The 21,593-nt window shown below is 37.6% G+C and overlaps 1 protein-coding gene across 1 annotated transcript; it reads left to right on the top strand.

Annotated features, from left to right (window-relative positions):
* The first annotated feature begins 1,498 nt into the window (after positions 1 to 1,498).
* LOC131143809 (aspartic proteinase CDR1-like) lies at positions 1,499 to 3,216 on the top strand. Its single transcript, XM_058092179.1, has one exon. The coding sequence runs from the start codon at positions 1,653 to 1,655 to the stop codon at positions 2,976 to 2,978; it is 1,326 nt and encodes a 441-aa protein (XP_057948162.1). The 5' UTR covers positions 1,499 to 1,652; the 3' UTR covers positions 2,979 to 3,216.
* Positions 3,217 to 21,593: the final 18,377 nt, after the last annotated feature.

The following is a 21,593-nucleotide window of genomic DNA, read 5'->3' as shown; positions in this document are numbered from 1 at the left end:
GTTTTCAAATGCGAGGCGGCGGATGTCTCAAATTCAGTCCACATTTATTGCAGCAAAAATGATCACCATAAATCATGGATACAGCAAGATAGCAAAGCATTATTTTGTTTTTTGTTTTTTTTTTTGCCCTTTTGTTATAAGGTTCAGCCTCTAAAAATTCGAAGGAAATGAATGAAAAAACTAATATATATATATATATATATATATATATATATATACATATATTTGATGATTACTTTTTTGGACAATTTGATAAAACAAATATGAAAATTATTAAAAATATATAAAAATATATATATATTAGAAGTATTTAGCAATCACTAAAAACTTATTTTAAAATAATTTAATTATAATTTATTTGTAATGAGTTATTATGACTGTGACAACTTGTAACTAAATAATACTATTTTTCTAGCATCAAACTAAATTGAAATTTATACTGGACCACTAGATGCATATTATTTTATGAATAAAAAATAATAAAAAAACTATTATTTCATTAGTTAAATCCCCTAGCATCAAATCAAGTAGAAAGTATTTACCATCACTAAATAAGGATAATAGGTAGATAATAAATTAAAAGCCATTATACCAAAAAACTAAATAGAAAGTATCAATCTAATACTAAATACTAAATAATGTTAGATATCAATGGTGGTTGAATTTTCTTAAGTTGTTAAACATTACAAAAGAGAGATTTATGTTTAAGTACTTGAAAAAATTTCAATGCAAATTATTATGTATGACAAATTCAAGAGGCTTTGGTTTTTTGTAGATGTGACAAAATTATATGAAACTCGGCGTTAATGTTTGGTGTGCCTAATAATTTTTTTTTGAATGGTGGCCTCCTCCCAACTTCTAAAATTTTAAATTTTATACATTTTATTTATATTAATTTTTCATAAATGTTATACTATTTCACCTTAGTTATTTTACTTTGGGTTTATTTATTGAGATTGGCAGCATTAAAGTAAAAGTGAATTGTCCAGACTTTCTAATTTTAAATTTTGAACCTAATATATCTAGTGATTAATGTATGTCTCTAACTGCACGCACCTAGCAAACTAACTTCTGCTAAGTTATATTTTACATATATATATACTTAGTGCTACGCAGAAGATGTTTAAGACATTATGTTATAACTTTTGTGTATCAAATATTATAACTCAAATAATATAGTACAAATCATCCAATTGGCTTAACTTAAACCCAAGAGACCTCCGCTAAATTAACAATTCTTGCCTTGGATATCCTCTTTTAAAAAAAATCTTGCATCTTTTTTTATATAATAAAGAAGCCCACTAGTAAATTATAATTTAGAGTAACGTAATAAAAAATAGTTTTATCTCTCTTTTAAGAATCCTACTGATAACTTCTAATACAAAAATTTTGAGCTCTACTACTTGAAATGTCCCAATGTAAAAAAAATTAATTTAACTCTTTTTGATATGTGCACTATCACCATGGGATATAATTTGGGGCAGAATGACTACATTAGTAGCATAATTGTATTAAGGAAAATTCCATCAAATTGAGCAACAGAATATCATATTCCTCCCTATAAATATACCAACACATTAGTTACTCGTGCCAATTATCAAACTATCCTCCATCTCTCTTCCGCCCTCTCTCTCACTCTCTCTCTGCCCAACATGCACGCACTCCTTCACTGTCTCCTGACCCTTCTCCTCACCTCTCATGCATCAACTCCATCTCTCGCCCAAACCCAACCTTTGGGTTTCACCACCCATCTCATCCACCGCGACTCCCCCTCCTCCCCATTCCGCAACCCTTCCGCCACCGAGCGCGACCTCTTACGCGCCGCCTTCCGCCACTCCATTTCCCGAAGAAACCACATCCTTCGCCTTGCCACCCCGGCCTCCAAAACTGGCATAGACACCACCCTCTCCGAAGCCGACAGCACGTACCTCATCCAGCTCTCCTTCGGCACCCCGCCGGTGCACCAAGTTCTCCTCAACGCCGACACCGGCAGCGACCTTATTTGGCTCCAATGCATCCCCTGTGGCCACTGCTTCGCCCAAGACGCCCCTCTATTTAACCCGGCCAACTCATCCGGGTACAAAATCTATTCATGCAATTCGGACACTTGTAGGACCCTCCCCAGTTACGCCTGCGCCAAGAAGACCATCCCGGAAGACATTTGCTGGTACTTCTACAGCTACGGAGACCAATCCCTCAGCATTGGGACCCTTTCCCAGGACACGATCGCTTTGAACTCCATCTCGGGCCGGGTCCATGCTTTCCCCGGATCCGTTTTTGGGTGCGGGAGCGTCAACGATGGTATCTTCACGAGCCACGGGTCGGGCATGGTCGGTCTCGGTCGCGGACCCTTATCTCTGATTTCCCAATTGGGTGCTAAAATCGACTACAGATTTTCCTACTGCCTTTTGCCGTTGAGTTCGAACCGGACAAGCAAGTTGAGTTTGGGGAAAGAAACGCTTGCCGGTAAGAGAGGCGCCGTCTCGACTCCTCTCGCCTCTCCAAATCCACCCTCGTCGTACTACTACGTTACTCTGGAGAGTGTTACGGTGGGAGGGAAAACGTTTCGGGCGGCGGTGAACGGGAACGAAGGGAACATTATAGTAGATTCCGGGACGACGTTCACGTTTCTGGAACCGAAGTTGCACAGTGGCGTGGAAGCGGTGGTGAAAAACACGTTCAGCCATCTTACGCCGGCGAAGGACCCGCCGTATCCAGACGCGCTGTGTTACGAAACGAACACGAAGGGGATTAGGTTGCCGGACATGGTGCTCAAATTTAAGGGTGGGGCTGAGATTCGGTTGAAGGCGGCGAACGTGTTTATAACGGCGGAGGATGCGTTTTGCCTTGTAATATTCCCTAGTACTAGTTTGGGGGTGTCCATAATTGGAAATGTGGCGCAGGCAAACTTTGAGGTGGAATTTGACATTAAGAAGAAGCTGGTGTCGTTTGCTCCTAAGGATTGTACTACAGTTTAGTACTTGGACAAAGCAGTTCCAATTAATCGGCTTTTTAGGTGGGTGTTTTCTGTGTTTGGACGTTTCTCATGGGTTGGTGTCGTTGGTGTGTTTTGTCTTGTTTGTCTTTCTTGTTGATGTCGTTTAATAAAATTTTTACTTTCTAAAAAAAATAAAAAATTAATCGTCTTTATCCATGTATGGACTACGGGGACCATGTAACAATTAAGAATGAATAAAATGAATGTTGTTGCATTAATTTGATTTTCAGGTCAACTAGATGCATTTTATGGTGCTAGTTGTCACGGTTCGACTATTTTCACAACATTCTGAAAGGGTCGTGCGACGCTAACTAAAGTACTCTTGTTTAACTAGTTAGCTTATCGTTCAATAATATTCATAAAATATTTTCATTAGCATTCAATCAAATGATAGTGGAAACAGTAAGCATTCATGAAAGCAGTGACAAGCAAGCAGTAAACATTGAATTTACGAAATTCATTAATAACACCTCCGTTGACATCGTGTGTTTAGTGAGAGAGCCAAGTAGGCTAGACAATTGCTAGTGAGTTTTACAATGAATGATGAACACTCACCCTCTCCTAAAGAGGTTTTTATGTAATTATCATTTTGACACTAGGAAACATCAAAGTGACCGAGGAGTCTACTGCCTTATTTGGCTTACAAAGACACTATTAACAGAAAATAACCCTACACTAGTATTTACATGATGGAAACCCATCCTATAACGTTCTCCTCAAAATTTACACCATTATATATATATATATATATATATATATACAACCATTCCTACGCAACGAATACATAAATCATACAACCATATATACTATACAATACTAGAATTCAGTACATTCAGGCCATAGTCATATACAATAACTCCTTCCAGTATCATCTACCCCAAAAATACAAAACCCCATCACAAACTTATCCTACAACCAAGGTAACCAAGTCAACTCTCTATCCGCGTGCCTGATCTACTCGCCTAGTTGGCTCACCTGAAAAGTGGTAAAGTAATGGGGTGATAACGCTTAATAAGTGAAAATATGCTATTACTAGTGTGTGGCGACCGAGTCATAAAACTATAATAATAATATTTAAAACTACATGATTTGGCAAATCTGTAAAACACATGTATATATGGTAGCTTAAATCATTTGTATTATCTGAACTTTCTATTATTCATACTGCTATATCATACTACATACAACAAAAGTTGTAAAACTATATACATATATATAACTATGCTCTTTCCCTATGACTCTGTATGTCATGATTTGACCCCTCATGGCAGGGTTGTGTAGCCCGTAGGCGAGACTTAACTCTAGTCGGTCCTCTAAGTAAGTCATCATCTCTACACTACCTCAGCCCGGCCAAATTGCATCCACTCCTAAGTTCGGGACTGGCTACTACCTCGTCAAAGTGGCTCCCTCAACCCCGTGAACTAAGGAGTTGCATCCTCTCCGAGCATAGTTTGACGGTACCCACACTCTATCAGAGATATGTGATTGCACTCGATTTTGTATATAGCAACGATATCGTACTCTATAATTGTATCTGTTAGAATCTTTCCACAGGGATTTGATACTATATACATATATACTATACTCTTTTTACTGTTTTCATTATAATTCCAAAATAACCATAACCCAATTAATTTGAACTGTAAATACTGTAATATCTGTAGCATCTAGATGCTATAACTGTATAATATGTCTGTACTTTCTATTTGTGTAATCTGTCTGTATACTTTGGGTGTATACTGATCTGAATAGATATCTATGTACGTGTATATGTTTATCTATGAAACTATTTGAATAAAAACTGTATATGTACTTATATCTGTCTGTATAATATCATATACTAGAAAAACTGTATAAAATTCTACATTAAATAATATCTAGTTAGGCCACACATACTTTAGAATCTCATATTCTGTAAAAGCCACATAATAACTGGTATACATGCACATATGTAAAATTCTTGTTAATATAAGCAAATCTCCAAGCATAGCATATTTCCCTTACCTAGCTTTTGAAAAGCCCTTACTAAACTCTGGCCCTACACCCGTAGGGTTCCCCACTCAACACCCTGAAAATGACATCTCCCAGAACAAAACATCAGTATTTTTCTACATACAACATTTCCTATAACTGTAGGAAAGCAGATTCTGAATAAAATACCCTACCTAGAATTTAGGATGAATTCCAAGCCAATTCCACCAACGATAAGCTCCAGCAGTCTTGTAGAGAACTTCACCAGGAGCGTCGTGATGGCCTCAAATTTTCAATCCGGCAAGAACCAGGGCCGAAATCGAAAGGAGAAGGATGGAGAGGCGTTAAGAGAGAGAGAGAGAGAGACAGAGAGAGAGAGAGAGAGAGAGAGAGAGAGAGAGAGAGAGAGAGAGAGAGAGAGAGAGAGAGAAACAGAGAAAGATTTATGCCATTTTTTAGCAAATTAACCTGGGTTTTCACTATTTATAGGCCCGGATTCGTCGACAACTGTTGACCTTATTGGTCACGCCCGGTTTTGATTATGACAAAATACTCATTGTATCTAATGGGTGTTTGAGGTTTTGTGCAGGAACTAAGATTGTTAAGATAAAAATAGGCACAAAGCAAGCAAAGATTGCAAAGACTGAAGACCAATTTATATTCAGTATTGTAATATATTTACATTATTGGTCTGTAATAGTAATTAGGTCTCTAGTTTGTAATAAGCTCACACACATCACATGCATGATAATACGTAAGTTCAAACAAATCGTAAATGAGAAATGACATTAGAAAGACGGTCGACCGACACCGGACTTTTTCGGTGTCTTAATTTTGGACATAAATGACCCTAGGGCACATACATTTGCACATATATTTGTTAGGCACTTTAATAGAGTTTGTATGTTTCGAAATGGGACTGAAATGCACACTTGGTGCACTTTCGGTCGATCAGCTAACATAGTTCATTTTGGCCGGGTCGATTGAACCAGACCTGGGTCAACAATTGACCATGGTCCTGGTCGATCGAATTAGGTAGTTCAAAAAGCCCCAGTCGACCAAAAGCTCCCTAGGTCAACATTTTGACCATCTGGTTGATCGAGCCACTTTTGTACTCCAACTACCTGGTCGACTGAGGGTCCTCGGGAAAAATTCCAACGGTCTGGTCGACCGAACTAACTAGTTCAAATTGGTTCGATCCACCGAACCTCGGTAAAATAGGAAAATCGCTTTTGGAGAGGGTCTTTCGGTCGACCGAGCCCTTAGTTCAAAATCTCCCTAGTTGACCAAACCATATGAGACCTGATCGACCGAAACTATTCTGGTCGACCAGACCTCTTGGGTTGCCCTGATTTTTACCATAGTTAAATACTTTTTAAACATGGTTAAAATATTTGAAACATCATTAAACTTTCTTAGTAATACCCAATAGGTCCCTAGCGGTCGTATTTCCTCCCATGTCTATATATATAAGATCATTTGTGAAAATTATATATGGATTAGCTACTTTGATTAGGGGAGAATTCTCTAAAAACCCAAAAGCCTATACTACTCATTTTTTATCCTCATTCACTCATGCTTACTGTCTATTAATGCCTACATCATTCGTAAGTGGATTGAGTATCTGTTTCCATAGGTTTGCTCTCTTTGCTCTAGTTGCTTGGTATAGTTTTCTTAAGAGTTAAACCTAAGTATTCTTGGGAGACTTTGTTAATAAGTCTCTCGTAAGAAGACTTATATATAACTTCTGAGTATTGCATAGTCATTGCAATATCTTGAGAAGTTTGTATTTGTTTTTGGATTGCAAAAACTTTTCAAACACTTTCAAATACCTATTGTTCTTTTATCTTGAAAAATATTTGAAGAGATATTTGTTTGTGTGATAGTGATCTTTGTTGCAATATTCACTCACTCATATATTATTTGCTGAATACAAAGATTACACATTTTTGCAAACCAAGCGTATACATCATTTAATACTTACATGCTTGAGACATCCTGCTGATTGAAATACATAAGACTTGACATCTTTGTGTGAACTTATTCGCTGAATATCTTGTGATACATTGGTTGCTTGTTTGCACTCTCACGCATTAATTGCATCGATAGTAAATCTATTTGAGAGTAGACATCTTAAGACCACATTGAGCTTACTGATTATATCATATTGTGGTGTATGTGACATTGCGCGTAACTAGGTACATATCTGCTTTACACGAAAGTACAATCACTGTACTATTTGATTATAAGACAAATCTGTTGTATTTCCAAGTACGGGCCTGAAGAGGGAGACTAGCCCTAGAATAGTCCCGGATTGGCTTAGACCCGGTTAGGAAAGTTAGGTGCGTCGTTCTATTAAGGCGTGTAGGTTGAGGTCAGCCCCGCTAATCAACCTGGTTAAGGTTGAGGTCAGCCCTGTGCTAATTGACCTGGTTGTAATCGGTGTCGCTCTACCCTTAAGTGAGCCTTTAGTGGAATCCTCGAGCTCGTGAGCTTGAGGAGGGGACGTAGGCACAATTGGCCGAACCCCGATAACATATCATGTGCCTTGTTTATATTTCTATACTTTATATTTTCTACACATGTATGTTATGGTGTGAATGATGCGTTTGATTTAAATTTCCCATCACATTTATCTACGCATTTGGAAATTGCATAGACAAACCCTAGGTTGTATATATATTGTTGTTGGATAGATTAACCTAGGAGAAAAGTTTAAATTTCCAATTCACCACCCCTCTTGGGAATACACCAATTTTAACAACAAGACACGTCATCTCATCGACAAGTTCTTAAGTGATTTCGTCGACGAACCTTACTTCCTTGTCGACGAATTTCAAACTGCCTAAAAACCCTCTCGGTATCTTCTCGTTGACGAGACATGGTTTCGTCAACAAGGTCTCCTTATGCGCTCATCGATGAACTCCCCGTGTTCGTCGACGAGGCCCTGTTTAAATCTTCTGAGTTAGTACATCCAAAGTGCAATGTCGTCGACGAACGCAAAGCATTCATGGACGAAGTTTGCTACCTCCTTCTATTTTTGTTTCCATTTCCCTCCCTCTTTATTATTTAAATACCATTATTCTTTGGGTAAGTACACATCCCAAGTACACAAGACAAGCCGTCACAAGCAAGCATAATGTGTTGAACAAGCTTAGCTCATGACATTCTCCCCCACTTATGCGGTCGACATCCTCGTAGACTTTGGCGGTAGGTACACTTCAAGTTTGTCCACAAACAGTTGAATATCTTCCACAGAAATCCAGCTGATTTCTTCATCATCAAGGCATTTCCACTTCACTAGGAACTTTTGTCGCTTCTTCTGTAGAGACCCGAACCCGTAAACGGGAAAATGAATAAGTAACGAACAGAATAAAGGCGAGTTATACAACAGGGTTTGTCGACAAAGGCAACAAGTTCGTCGACGAAGCCCCTTCAGTTCCTCATCGACGAAATTCAAAGCGTCGTCGATGAGGGAATACTGAGAGAGCCAAGAAATTATCCGGATTAGGCTGGGCGATGAAGGTATGGCTTCGCCGATGAGCTGTGTGGCGGATTCGTTGACGAAGACACCACCTCGTTGACGAGTTTGACTCAGTCAAAAGCCCTATAAATATCCATTTTGGGCTGCTTAAAGGCTAAGTTTCTCTTAAAGCTCTCTCTTTCTCCCTCTCTCTAAACTAGCGAAATTCCTCTCTCTCTCAACTAGAGAAATTTGTAATAACCCGAAAAAAAATTTTTTTTAATTTAAATTAATTAATTAATTAAAAAATTAAAATTAAAAGTAATTAATGATTAGTTAATTAGTTAAATATTGTTAAATTAATGTATTAAATAAATAAATAAAGAAAATAGAAAAAAAAAAGAATTACATTTAATTAAAATTATTTATTAGTAATTAATTAGTTAAACATGATTAACTTGAATTAATTAATATAAGTAAAATGGTGATTATATATATACATATATGAATATATAAGGATAAGATATATAAATATAAGTATATGATATTTAAGTTTAAGTAAGTAAGTTAAATAAATAAATAAAAGATAAAAAGGAAGCTAGAAGCTTCCTTCAGATTTCAAATAGAAATCAAAACCTGAGTTGAAGAGAGAGCTGCGCCCCCCCCCCCTCTGGAATTCCTTCGTCGTCTTCGTGAATACCTCTCTCTCTCTTCCCTTATTTCTTGATAAATATTCAACCAATTGGGAAACTGAAGGTGCCGTTGGATTCCTAACTCCGCCACTGACATTTCTACTAAAACGGATTTGTCGTGAGAGCGGCATAGGCACCATTCCTAAGAAAAAGTATATTTCCCCTAATTTCTCAATTTTCCATTAAATTTGCTATCATATCGATGGTCAGGTACCACCATAGGGTCCTAGTCGTCGTCGTCGTCATTTTAACGTAGGTAATTTTTCAATTGGGGTTTTCTAAGCCCTACTCCAAAGTGAGAGTGAGATTTGGAAATTTTGGTAATTTTTCTAAATTTAAGGATATATTTATTTATTTAGAATTTATGGCCCTAAGAAATATGAAAATAATATTTTATTTAGGGTTAATTTAATGGAATTAGAATTTTTGATTCAGAGTCCGGGTGAGCGCCGCAGGTATTTTTCGGGATCCTTGTTGGCATAGTTGAAGAAATCAGGTAAGGTGGAAATTTATATATTAAATCAGGTTTTCCATGAATTAAAAATGAATATGTGTTATTTATGTATATATGTTTTTATGTGAGTTTAAAATGCCAGCCATGAAATTTATGTTTTCTGAGCTTAGGATTGTCAATATAGTTATGTATATGTGAAAGTGAACGAATGAAAGTGAAAAGAATTTTCTGGTAAATTAAATAAGAAATGAAATGTATTTTGAGCATATAAAAGTTAAATGTGGGTTGACTTATTTTATGAGAAATATGTATGTATTTTACTACTAAATTGTGTGGCATGAGAATTTGTGCAAATTATATGTTAAATGTATGAGATGCAAGCTAAGTAAATAAAGCAATGAAAATAAAATATGATATGGACAATGTTGCATGTGTATGTTAAATGCAACCATGTAAAGGTACGACAGCTGAAAACCAGGTTAGCAGATTCTAACGCATTTCTATGTGGACTAACTGTAGCAAATTCTAGCACATTTCTATGTGGACTAACAAATGACGACTAAAGAGCGACTATTGTACAAAGGAATAAAATGAAAATGTTATGAAATGAAATGACAAAGAATGACAATGCAATGAAATGAGATGTGAGATGTGAATGATACAAATGGGAAAGTGTCACTTAAAGTGAAACACAAGAAAATGTTAAGTTATGAACATGAAAGGATGTGAATGATTGAATAACGATGGAAAGAATGATGTATTATGATATTAGAAGTATCTATGTATGTAAAATATATTACGATTAGGCGATGTATACTCTTCACCTAAGGGCTTGCTGAATAAGGCGAGTGCACTAAAAGTTTCAGATGTGGCAGTAGCTGCATAACGCATTAGGGCAGAGGGAACCTACTTGTATGGGCGGATAGAATTCCTTATCCTTAGGGCCTTTTCAAGTAAACTATTGTTGAATGCGTGAGTACGAGATCAATTTAACACTTGAGAGCTTACTGAGTAAGGTGAGTGCCCTGGTATGCTTAAATCGTGACCTTCGGGTTGCTAAATGTATCAGAGCAGAGGGGTGCTACTTGTATGGGCAGGTAATCACCCCTATCCTTGGGTAATCTAGTGGGTAAACCTTTGCATGTGATTGTTAGGTTCAGAAAATGACTTTCAGTGTTATGTTAAGGAGTTGCAAATATTATAAAATGATATGTATAATCTCATGATGGCCACACGCTGAGTTTAATATATTGTTTCTTCCCTTACTGAGATGTGTCTTACCCAAATATGAATTCATCTTTTTCAGGATTTCTTCAAGATCGAATTTAGAGAGCTTGAGGTTTTTATAACATTATTGGGAGATATAAGAAAAAGGGTATAAACATTTTAATGATGTTTTAGGAGAATGTAAATATTTAAGTTTTATGTGTTTATGTTTTAAGGCTATTGAGTAAGGAATGATTGTGAAAATACTGAATTTTTTGGGGAGTTATGTAGATTTATGAAAATGCAAGTGATGGATAATTTATTACGGTTGGTGGTTAGAATTAGTAAACTCTGGTATTATGTTATATGAAGATTATGGTTATGTTTTCCGCTGCGTATATTACGGATTATCAGGGATTTTATCAAGTATAACGCACTGGACCCGGGTAAAAAAGGGTCGGGGCATTACAAAATTCCTCTCTCTCTCTCTCTCTCTAAGATTCTTCATCGTTCGACGTCCGTTTCCAAAAATGGAGCTTCCTGCGTGGATCAGGGAAGGAAGCTTTACAACTCTAGTGGATCAGATCATCGTTTCAGAGATTTTTGGGTTTTTTCCAAAAATCGAGGTAAGAATATGATTTCATTTTTTGATTAAGTAGTTGTGTAGTAGTCTAGATTGCAGTGAAGTAACATTTTGTGGTTTTTAGGTTTCAAGGATCCCGAATTGTCATTTTGGACCATTCCGTACGCATTTTCATATTCGGGTTTAAGGTAAGGGGATTTTGTTTACAACAACATTTTTGTAAAACTAAACGCTAAAAATTTAGGTTATGATTATATTTATGATTTAACTACTTATTTGCTAAATGCTACTGCATGGAAATGTCGATTTTACGATTTTACGGTTTTTGGTAAAAATGAGGATTTTGGTGTATGATCTCCAAACTTTACAAAAACACTTATTTGCATTAATATGGTAGTAGGAGATGCTTGAATCCTTTACTTTTCCATTTAAATGATGTTTTACTAAATTTATTATCATATAGCAAATTTTGATTTAAACTCGTGTGACCTATGTTGAAATGGGAATGTATGAATCTTTTATAATATGCGTATGAATTATGGGAACTGAAGTTCCATTATGCTATACTGAAAATGTGGAAAACAGTTGCCGATTATATACTGTGCTTTATACCTTAAAAGGGTAAACCGGGAGAGTGTGTGCCAATTTATACCCGAAGTGATTGAATAAGTTTGTGAAAATACTGGAATTGCACAGGTTATTATGTTTTCATTATAAATTGTATATATGATAAATGGAAACATATCTTGCTACCAAGGAGTTGAAAGAGACTTCAGTGAAAGAAGTTGAAATATACTTCAGTGCGGGGGTTGAAATATACTGGTTCCGTAGCTAGTAAGTACAGTGCAATCATACATGTAAATCAGTGTGGGTACATAGATAGTCGGCTAGCAGGAGTTTAAAATCACTGGTGAAATAGTAGATCAGGGGAGGCAGTCGGACTATAGAATAGATGCTCGGCAATGTCTGAACGAATAGGGCATGTTAGGGTCATCAATGCACAACCTGTGTGTGACAACCCAAATTCTAATGGGATTTAAATCATAAAGAGGAAGGGAAATGGAAACAGTAACAGAAGGAAGAAGCCTACTTCATCAACAAATGCTTTGCGTTCATCAACGACATTGAACCTTAGGAAGGAATAAACAGAGGAAAAACATTAGGGACTTGTCGACGAGGGCTTAAGAGAATTCGTCGACGAAGACTGAATTTCGTTGACGAAGAAATATAGAGAGAGGTTTTGGGCCAACTGAATTTCATCGACGAGGACTGAATTTCGTTGACGAAATTATTGAAGGATTCATCGATGAATGACGTGGCTCGTCGACGAATCCAGTTTTATAAATATAGAAAATCTGGATTTTTACTTCATTATTAAGCAAGCTTTCCTCTCTCTCTCTCTCTCTCTCTCTCTGTCTCTCTCTCTCTCTCTCTCTCTCTCTTTCTCTCCCCTTTGGCCCTCTCTCTCTCACTCATCATTTTTGGGCCAAATTTACGCTGGATCGACAATTCGAAGTCACCACGATGCTCCTGGGGAAGTTCTCTCCAAATCTGTCAGAGCGGATCATTGGTGAAAGTAAGTTGGAAATCATCCCTGAGTTAAGGTAAGATTTTTTAGTTAAATTTGGTCTTGTGATAGTTATAAGAAATGACATGCACGTGAAAATACTGAGGTTTAATACTGGGAATTTTCAGTTTCAGGGTATTGATCAAGAAATCTTACAGGAGTTAGACCAGGAAATTTTATGGACTTTCTCAGTAGTTAGGTAAGGGAATAAACTAAAGCAGTTACTTTTTACGCAAATTATTATTATTTATGAGTAACTTGATTTCCTAAAAGTGTTTACGATATTTGAATATGATGGAATAAATGTATGTTGGAGAAAAATACTGCCAATGTGATGAAACATATATATATATATATATATATATATGAGATGCCAGAAATTATGATTTTTAGAATATAATGTATGGCTTTATACAGCAAATGTGTGGCATGAATACTATTTTCCATGAAAGAATATCATGATATGACGATGATCTGAATGAAATATGTTTTGAGAAATTATGAAAGAGTACAGTACATTACAATGTTGAATCACATGATAAATGATTTATTTTCAGAATGGTAATTATGATATGTTCGGCACGTGACCGTAATTACGATATATTCGGCACGAGGCCGTAATTATGATATATTCGGCATGAGGCCATAATTATGATATGTTCGGCACGAGGCCGTAATTATGTAATGTTCGGCATAAGGCCATAATTATGAAACATTCGGCATGAGGCCGCTATATTATCATGTACTATATGTTACTAGAACCCGGATGTTAGTTTAGTTCAGTTGAGGAGCACGGTATCGTAGCTTATAGATCATATGTTTATGATCATATTAGTGCTAACCACCCTACGAAGGGGGTAGGAGATGGATAGTCGATGTGGCTTTCAGTAGAGTGTGGTCGTCCACCTGGCAGTTCGGACCAGGGTGTGGCGGGCTCATCGTACTTACAGACATATTTGACTCGATAGTGGTCGGCTTACCATTATCGGGTCCCGCCTTCAGGCTGTACAACCCATCATGGGGGGTAATACGTGACACCAGCTAACTATTCATCCTAGATATATTTTCAGTATTACAGTTATAACAAATGTTTTATGTATGTTATGATTTATTAACAAATATGAAAGTATATGTTTATCCAGTATGATATGATGAATGTTTACAGAGTTATGAAATGTACTGTATATGTATAAGTGCCTTAAATATTCATGTTGCCACACAACTGTATTTAGTTTATTTTCCCTGACTGAGAAATGTCTCACCCCCGAACATTAAATGATTTTCAGGTAACCCAGAGAGACCGACGGGTCAGGGCCGCCGTTGAGTGATTAGAGCTTCCCTACTATAAGGGTAAGCGTTGAACTAGGATCGGGAGTTTTTGTTATATGATTCTAGTGTTATTTTGAATTTTTGGAGGTTGTATATAGTAACAGTATTTTGATGATATAGTAAACTCTGGTATTATGTTTTATGGTTGGATGTTTGAGATTTTATGTTTACTGCTACTTAGGTTTCCGCTGTGATTGATAGGTGTCCTCGTTACCCATGGGTTCGAGTCGAATTTTCCATTTATTATGTTACATTTCATATTAAGAAATTGAGGTCGTTACACCGTGCCACGAGGTAAATAGGCATAATTATGTCATACCAAGTTGGTCATTTTTCTAATATTCATACACATGATTTAAAGGTTTTTATGGAAGAAATTTATACTATTTACTTTATTATTCCTGTTGCATCACAGTATTGAAAATGTTCATTATATGTATTGAATTTGATTGAAATAAGCATATGCAGTCACACACTATTGTAATACTTTCCACCTTACTGAGAAGTGTCTCACCTCGTATCTAATTTCATTTTCAGGTCCATAAGGATGTCGGTCCTAGTAGCTAGAGGGACTCGAGAGGTTGTTTTTGGGTTGTTACAATTGGTAGTGTTTTGATAAGGTATTGAACTCAGTTGGGGTACTTTTTGGAGATTGTAAGTATTGGATATGTGTTAGGCATGAATGTCTGTAATTATAAACATAATAGGTAAACTCCGGTATAGGTCTAGTAGAAATCCCAATGAATGTTTATGTTTTTTCGCAACATTTACATTATAATTATGTATGGTTTACACTCGGATGTCTCTGTTTAGGGCGGGTTGTCTATGAATGTTTATCAGGTACATGTATTCTGTATTTGGGTTAACGGTGCTGGTCCGTATAAAGGGTTGGGTTGTTACATCTTCCTTGAGGATATGAACTCTCTGTCTGCAAGGATCTCTTCAACTTCACATCTATCAAGTTGCACTGTCTTTGACTCTATTCTGTTGGACTAACTTCTGCTCAAGTTACTCGTGTAAAGACCCAAAGAATTATAGCAATTAAATAATAAAAGTGAAGGAGAGAGAATGCCTCGTCGATGAGAACTTACCGAGATGGCCGATTTCAAGACCTGAAATTCATCGAAGAGGGTTATGTATTCGTCGACGAACTCCCTTCTAGGCCTCATCGACGAGACGTCATGGCTCGTCGACGAAGCCACGTGGTTAGCCATCTATATAAATACAAAAATTAGATTTTTGATGGAAAAATCAGTTTCTCTCTTTTCTCTCTCTCTAGAACTCGATTTCTTTGCCTTCTCTTTAGATTTTCGGCTCCACTTCTCCTCGGTTCAATGATCAAAAGCTACCACGGTGATCCTAGGAAAATTCTCTACAACCTCCCCGGAGCAGAATGTTGATTTGAAAAGTTTGGGCACCATCCCAATTTCAGGGTAAGTAGATTATTTTGGTATTTCCAGTATTATTAGATTCATTTAAGCCCAAATTTTGTGTTGTATGAGAATATACTAGTGTTTTGTATAGTAAAAATTTAGGGTGTTATGATTTCAAGGTTAGAGTGTTTTTAGGATCCTGCGGCATGGGTTGAGGACCCCAACAGATATTTTTACAGGAACTTAGGTAAATTATAATTTAGGAAATGTAAATATGATGATTTTTTGGGAATTTAGTGTTTTACTAGGGATTTGTATATATGTAATTTTAGGATTTTTTTAGGTTGCAATGTCGAGGGCGTGAGCGTTCAAATGGAGGAAAGCCTCTCAATCAAATAGGTAAGAGAAATATGTTATACTAGGAATTGAGAAATGTTTATTAGTAAACTGTAGTAACCGGGAAAGATAAAATAAAATAAAATAATAATAATAATAATAATAATAATAATAATAATAATAAAATGAAATAAATTAATTAAATTAACAAGTAAAATGAATAGTATGACAAGAAAAAATATATATATATATATATATATATTGAAACATATATATAAGTAAGTTATTATGATATATATATGTAATATATAAAAAGTTGTACAAGCTTCTCCAAGAAGCTTTACTTCAATTAGTAAATTATTATAATATTAATATATATATATATATATATATATATAAATTTGTATAAGCTTCTCCAAGAAGCTTTGCTTCAATTAGTAAGTTATTATAATATTAATATATATAATTGTGCAAGCCTCCCTAGGAAGCCCTACTGTTCTCTCTCTCTCTCTCTCTCTCTCTCTCTCTCTCTCTCTCTCTCTCTCTTCGATTCCGGGCCAGTTTTACGCTAAATCGACAAACCGAAGCCACCACGACACTCCTGACGAAGTTCTTTGCAAATCTGCCGGAGCGGATCATCAGGAAAACGAAGTTGGATTTCATCCCAAATCCAGGGTAAGAGTTTATACTCAATATTTGAATTTTTGACAGTTGAAGAAAGTGATATACACATAAAAATACTGAACTTTAATACTGGGAATTTCCATTTCCTGAGGTGTTGAATGTGGAACGTTGGGAATCATCCTTAAGTTGAGGTTAGGCTTTTTAAGCCGAATTTGACTTAATGGTAGTTATAAGAAATGTTATGCACGTAGAAATATTGAAGTTTAATATTTGGGGTTTTCATTTTCAGGGTGTTGAGTTAAGAACCCTGCGGGTGTGGGGAAGATTTTCTTAGGAGCTTTGCAGTAGTCAGGTAAGGGGATAAACTAAGTTAGTTTTGTTTTGAGAAAATGTATGTATATATATTTAGCATCTGATTTGCGGAAAATGTATATATATATATATATATATATATATATATATATATATATATATATAAGCTAGTTTTGTTTTGAGAAAATGTATGTATATGTATTTAGCATCTGATTTGCAGAAAATGTATATATATATATATATATATATGTTTTATATTTGCAAAATACTGTGAAATTGATCGTATGATTAAATATGTGAAAATCCGTTTGTGTGGCATGAGTATAAAATGTATGAGATACTATTTCTGGAAATGTGAATGATATGGATTTTTATGATGGAAAACCGGCCTACGGGCTGAGATTTTTATATGCTTTGCCGGCGTACGGGTCGTGCTATGTTGTGATTTGCCAGCATACGGGCTGTGCTATGATATGGTTTGCCGGCATACGGGCCGTGCTATGTTGTGATTTGCCAGCATACGGGCTGTGCTATGATGTGAATGCTAGCATACGGGCCGTGCTATGATAAAATATTTAATACCGGTGTACAGGCCGATGATTTTCATAATATATGTATATGTGCAAAATGATATGGTTAATGTGAAAATTAATGATATGAGATATCCATGTATCATGATTTTAGTATATGTGTATGATATCAGAACCTGCTTGGCTTGGTTTAGGCTAGCACTTGCACGGTACTGTCGCTATGTGTCCATGGTCTTCGTGATCATGATATTTGTGTTAACGCCACTGTACAGAGTGGTGTCAGATTGGATGGTCGATATGGTTTATAAAAAGTGTGTTGATCGCACCTAGTGTACGGACCAGGTCTGGCAGACCCATCGAACCTACAAACTACTATTTGACTTGGCAGTGGTCGGCCAACCATTGTCAGGTCCCGCCTTCAGGCCACACAACCCAGTCATGTGGGGGTAATACATGACAACAGCCAGCTAACCTACTAGGCATGTTTTTATGTAATTATTATTATATGAGATGAAATATGATTATGAAAAATGTAGTATGTTCTGCCATGTTTTGATGGTATATGTATGTTTTCCCAGATTTGATAAACAGTACTGAACATGTTATGTATGATATATGTTGAACACCGAATACTCATGTTGCCACACACTAGTATTAGTTTATTTCCCTTACTAAGAGGTGTCTCACTCCTAAACTTTACAAATTTTTCAAGAGTCCCAAATAGGAGAGCGGGAAAAGCCCCGCTGACATAGTGTGGTTTATCTGCCCTTTTTGAAGGGTAAGTTTTTGGTAGGGATAGTATGGTTTTGTGGGAATTGTCCCTAGATTTCATTTTTGGGATGTATATATGGAAGTACAGTGATTGTAGTAACTCTGGTACATTGTAATATATGATATGATGGTATGTATATGATTATACATTTTCTGCTGCGTAGGCTCCTGCTGTATGTTCTGATGTATCCCTGGTACCCACGGGTCCAGGTGGATTGTGACCTGCTGAGCTGGAATGTGAGATGTGTGGTATTGATTTTATGATGATATTATTAAAAAAATATATATGTGGAAAAATGAGCAGGTCGTGACAGATTGGTATCAGAGCCTAGGTTGCTAGGTTCTGTAGACTTTAGAGTGCAGCAGAGACAGTACAAGAGTTTAGGAAATGATTTGAGGTTTTATTCTATAGTCTAGAAGCAGGACTTCCGTGGTAGTTTCTATGTTTTTCCTGGGGTGACGATTTCAGGAAAACCATAATAAGTTATTGTCGGGTTGTGTTCCTAGAATGTAGGATTGGGGATTAGAAATGAGTTAGAAATGCTGAGATAAGTGGTGAGGATAGGTGGGTAAATTATGGGGATATGATTACTGAATTGCAACTACTATTTTTCAGGATGGATCTAGAAGGAAATAGTGCCCATGCGAGTGGCAGTGATAGAGCAGGACCATCAGGTGCAGCTGGGACCGACTCTGACGCGGTATTACGTAGCGTGGCTCGGCAGGTTATGGCTGAGATCGCTAGGAGTTCGAGGGAGCAGAGTGGTTCATCTACAGGCTATGGGTGCACCATAGAGAAGTTCACGAAGATGAATCCTCCAGCGTTCTCAGGTGGAGTTGATCCTGTAGCCGCTGAGAACTGGATGCAGGAGATTGAGAAGATCTTGACTGTACTGCAGTGTACTGAGGAACAGAGGGTCCTCTTTGCCACCTATAGATTAACAGGAGAGGCTGAGAGGTGGTGGATTTTGGTGAGACTATTGGAGCAGCAGAGGGTGACTCCGATAGCTATGACATGGGACCGGTTTAAAGATCTGTTCTTTGACAGATATTTTCCAGCTACTGTGAGAGAGGCTAAGGTAGAAGAGTTCCTGATTCTGAAGCAAGGACACCTATCGGTCCAGCAGTATGCAGCACGTTTTATCAAGCTCTCTCGTTTCGCCCCATACATTGTTCCTGATGAGGTGAAGAAGGCGAGGCAGTTTGAGAAAGGCTTGAGGCGGAGTATACTCAAGCAGGTAATGGTGCTACGGATCCAGGACTTTGCTGAGTTAGTATAAAAGGCAGCCTTAGCAGAGGTTGGTGAGTGACTTGATGTAGAGGAGCAGGGACAGAGGAAGAGATCTGCATCTACCAACTACCTGTAGGGTCATAGACCGGACCAGTGGAGAAGAGGAAACCATGACAGAGGATGGAGACAGAAGACGGGAGGACGCGAGGTGTAGACAGGGCAGGGTCCTCCAATCTATCAGATTTGTGGTAGGAGGCACTGAGGAGAGTGTCGAGCTGGTGGTGTAGTATGCTATCGCTGTGGTAGATCGAGGCATATAGTGCGAGATTGTCCTACCCCATCGGATGCAGCTCCGGTGTGCTATCGCTGTGGTAGATTGGGGCACATGGTACGAGATTGCCTTACCCCACCAGATGCAGTTCCAACTCCTAGACCACATCGGGGAGGCTATCAGGGGCCACGTGGGGCCCAACAGAGGAATACGGCACCAGCTAGGGTGTTTACTCTAACGCCGAGTGAGGCTGAGACGTCAGGTGACGTAGTGACAGGTATGGTCATTATGCTTTCTTTTAAAATTATTGCATTATTTGATTCAGGAGCTACACACTCGTTCGTGTCTTTGAGGTGTGTTAAATTATGTGGGGTTGAAACACAATCATTAGATGTTAAACTATTGGTATGTACACCGACTGGGTCGGTAGTAAGATGTAGTAGGGTACTTCGAGATTGTCTAATTGGTATTCAAGGGAAGGCTTTGTTTGCCGATTTGATAGTATTGGACATGCACGGGTTTGATGTTATATTTGGCATGGATTGGCTAGCAGCTAATTTTTCTAGCATAGATTGTTGTGCATGAGAAGTGATATTCAGATCTCCAGGGGAAGCAGAATTTAAGTTCATAGGGTCGCAAGTACAATCCCCGCCTCAGCTAGTTCAGCTATTCAGGCCATGAGACTATTACTGAGTGGGTGTCAGGGGTTTGTGGCTGTGGTGAAAGAGATGTCATAAAATGAATTGAAACTTGCTAGCAGGCCTGTAGTAAAGGAGTTTACAGATGTGTCCTAGATGAGTTACTAGGCTTGCCACCCGATCGAGAGGTAGATTTTTCCATAGATCTACTTCCAGGTACATCGCCTATTTTCAAAGTACCTTATCGAATGGCGCCAGTAGAGTTGGCAGAATTAAAAAAATCAATTGCAAGATCTGCTTGATAAGAGCTTTATACGACCCAGTGTATCTCCGTGGGGAGCTCCAGTGTTATTTGTGAAGAAGAAAGATGGGACTATGAGGATGTGTATAGACTACAGGGAAATTAATAAAGTAACGATCAAGAACAAGTATCCTCTATCCCGTATTGACGATTTGTTTGACCAGTTTCAGGGTACAAGGGTGTATTCGATGATTGACTTCAGATCCAGCTACCATCAGGTAAAGGTGAAAGCAGAAGACGTCTCGAAGACGGCCTTCAAGACCCAGTACGGGCATTATGAGTTTCTCGTTATACCGTTTGGATTGACGAATGCTCCTGCTGTATTTATGGACTTGATGAACGGAGTCTTCCACTGATACCTAGACCAATTTGTTGTTATTTTTATTGAGGATGTACTGGTCTATTTTAGGAACTATAAGGAGCATGAGACGCACTTGAGGCAGGTTTTGCAGACACTTCGGGAAAAGAAGTTGTACGCCAAGTTCAATAAATGTGAATTTTGGCTTAAGAAGGTCGTGTTCTTAGGGCATGTTATATCTGGAGACAGTATTTATATGGATCCTAGCAAAATTGAGGCAGCAGTGAATTGGGCTAGACCGAGAAATGTCCAGGAGATCAGGAGTTTCTTGGGGCTAGCTGGATATTACCGTCGTTTCATTGAGGGATTCTCAACTTTGTCAAGACCCTTGACACGACTGACGAGGAAGAATGTCAGATTTGAGTGGGACGACCGCTGTGAGCAGAGTTTTCAAGAGCTGAAGCAGAGGTTAGTCAGAACACCAATTTTGGTTATCCCATCTGGAAGTAAGGGGTATGTCATTTACAGTGATGTGTCCTTGAAAGGACTTGGTTGTGTATTGATGCAGCATGACAGGGTAGTTGCATATGCGTCCAGACAGTTGAAAGAATATGAGAAGAACTACCCTACACATAATCTTGAATT

This window comes from Malania oleifera, chromosome 12 (genome assembly GCF_029873635.1).
Source record: "Malania oleifera isolate guangnan ecotype guangnan chromosome 12, ASM2987363v1, whole genome shotgun sequence".
NCBI lineage: Eukaryota > Viridiplantae > Streptophyta > Magnoliopsida > Santalales > Ximeniaceae > Malania > Malania oleifera.
The sequence above is the reverse complement of the archived record's forward strand: the minus strand, read 5'-3'. Positions and strand labels throughout refer to the sequence as shown.

What these genes read in the sequence shown, in the direction of transcription:
- LOC131143809 (XM_058092179.1), top strand. Translation starts at nt 1,653, where the DNA reads ATGCACGCACTCCTTCACTGTCTCCTGACCCTTCTCCTCACCTCTCAT.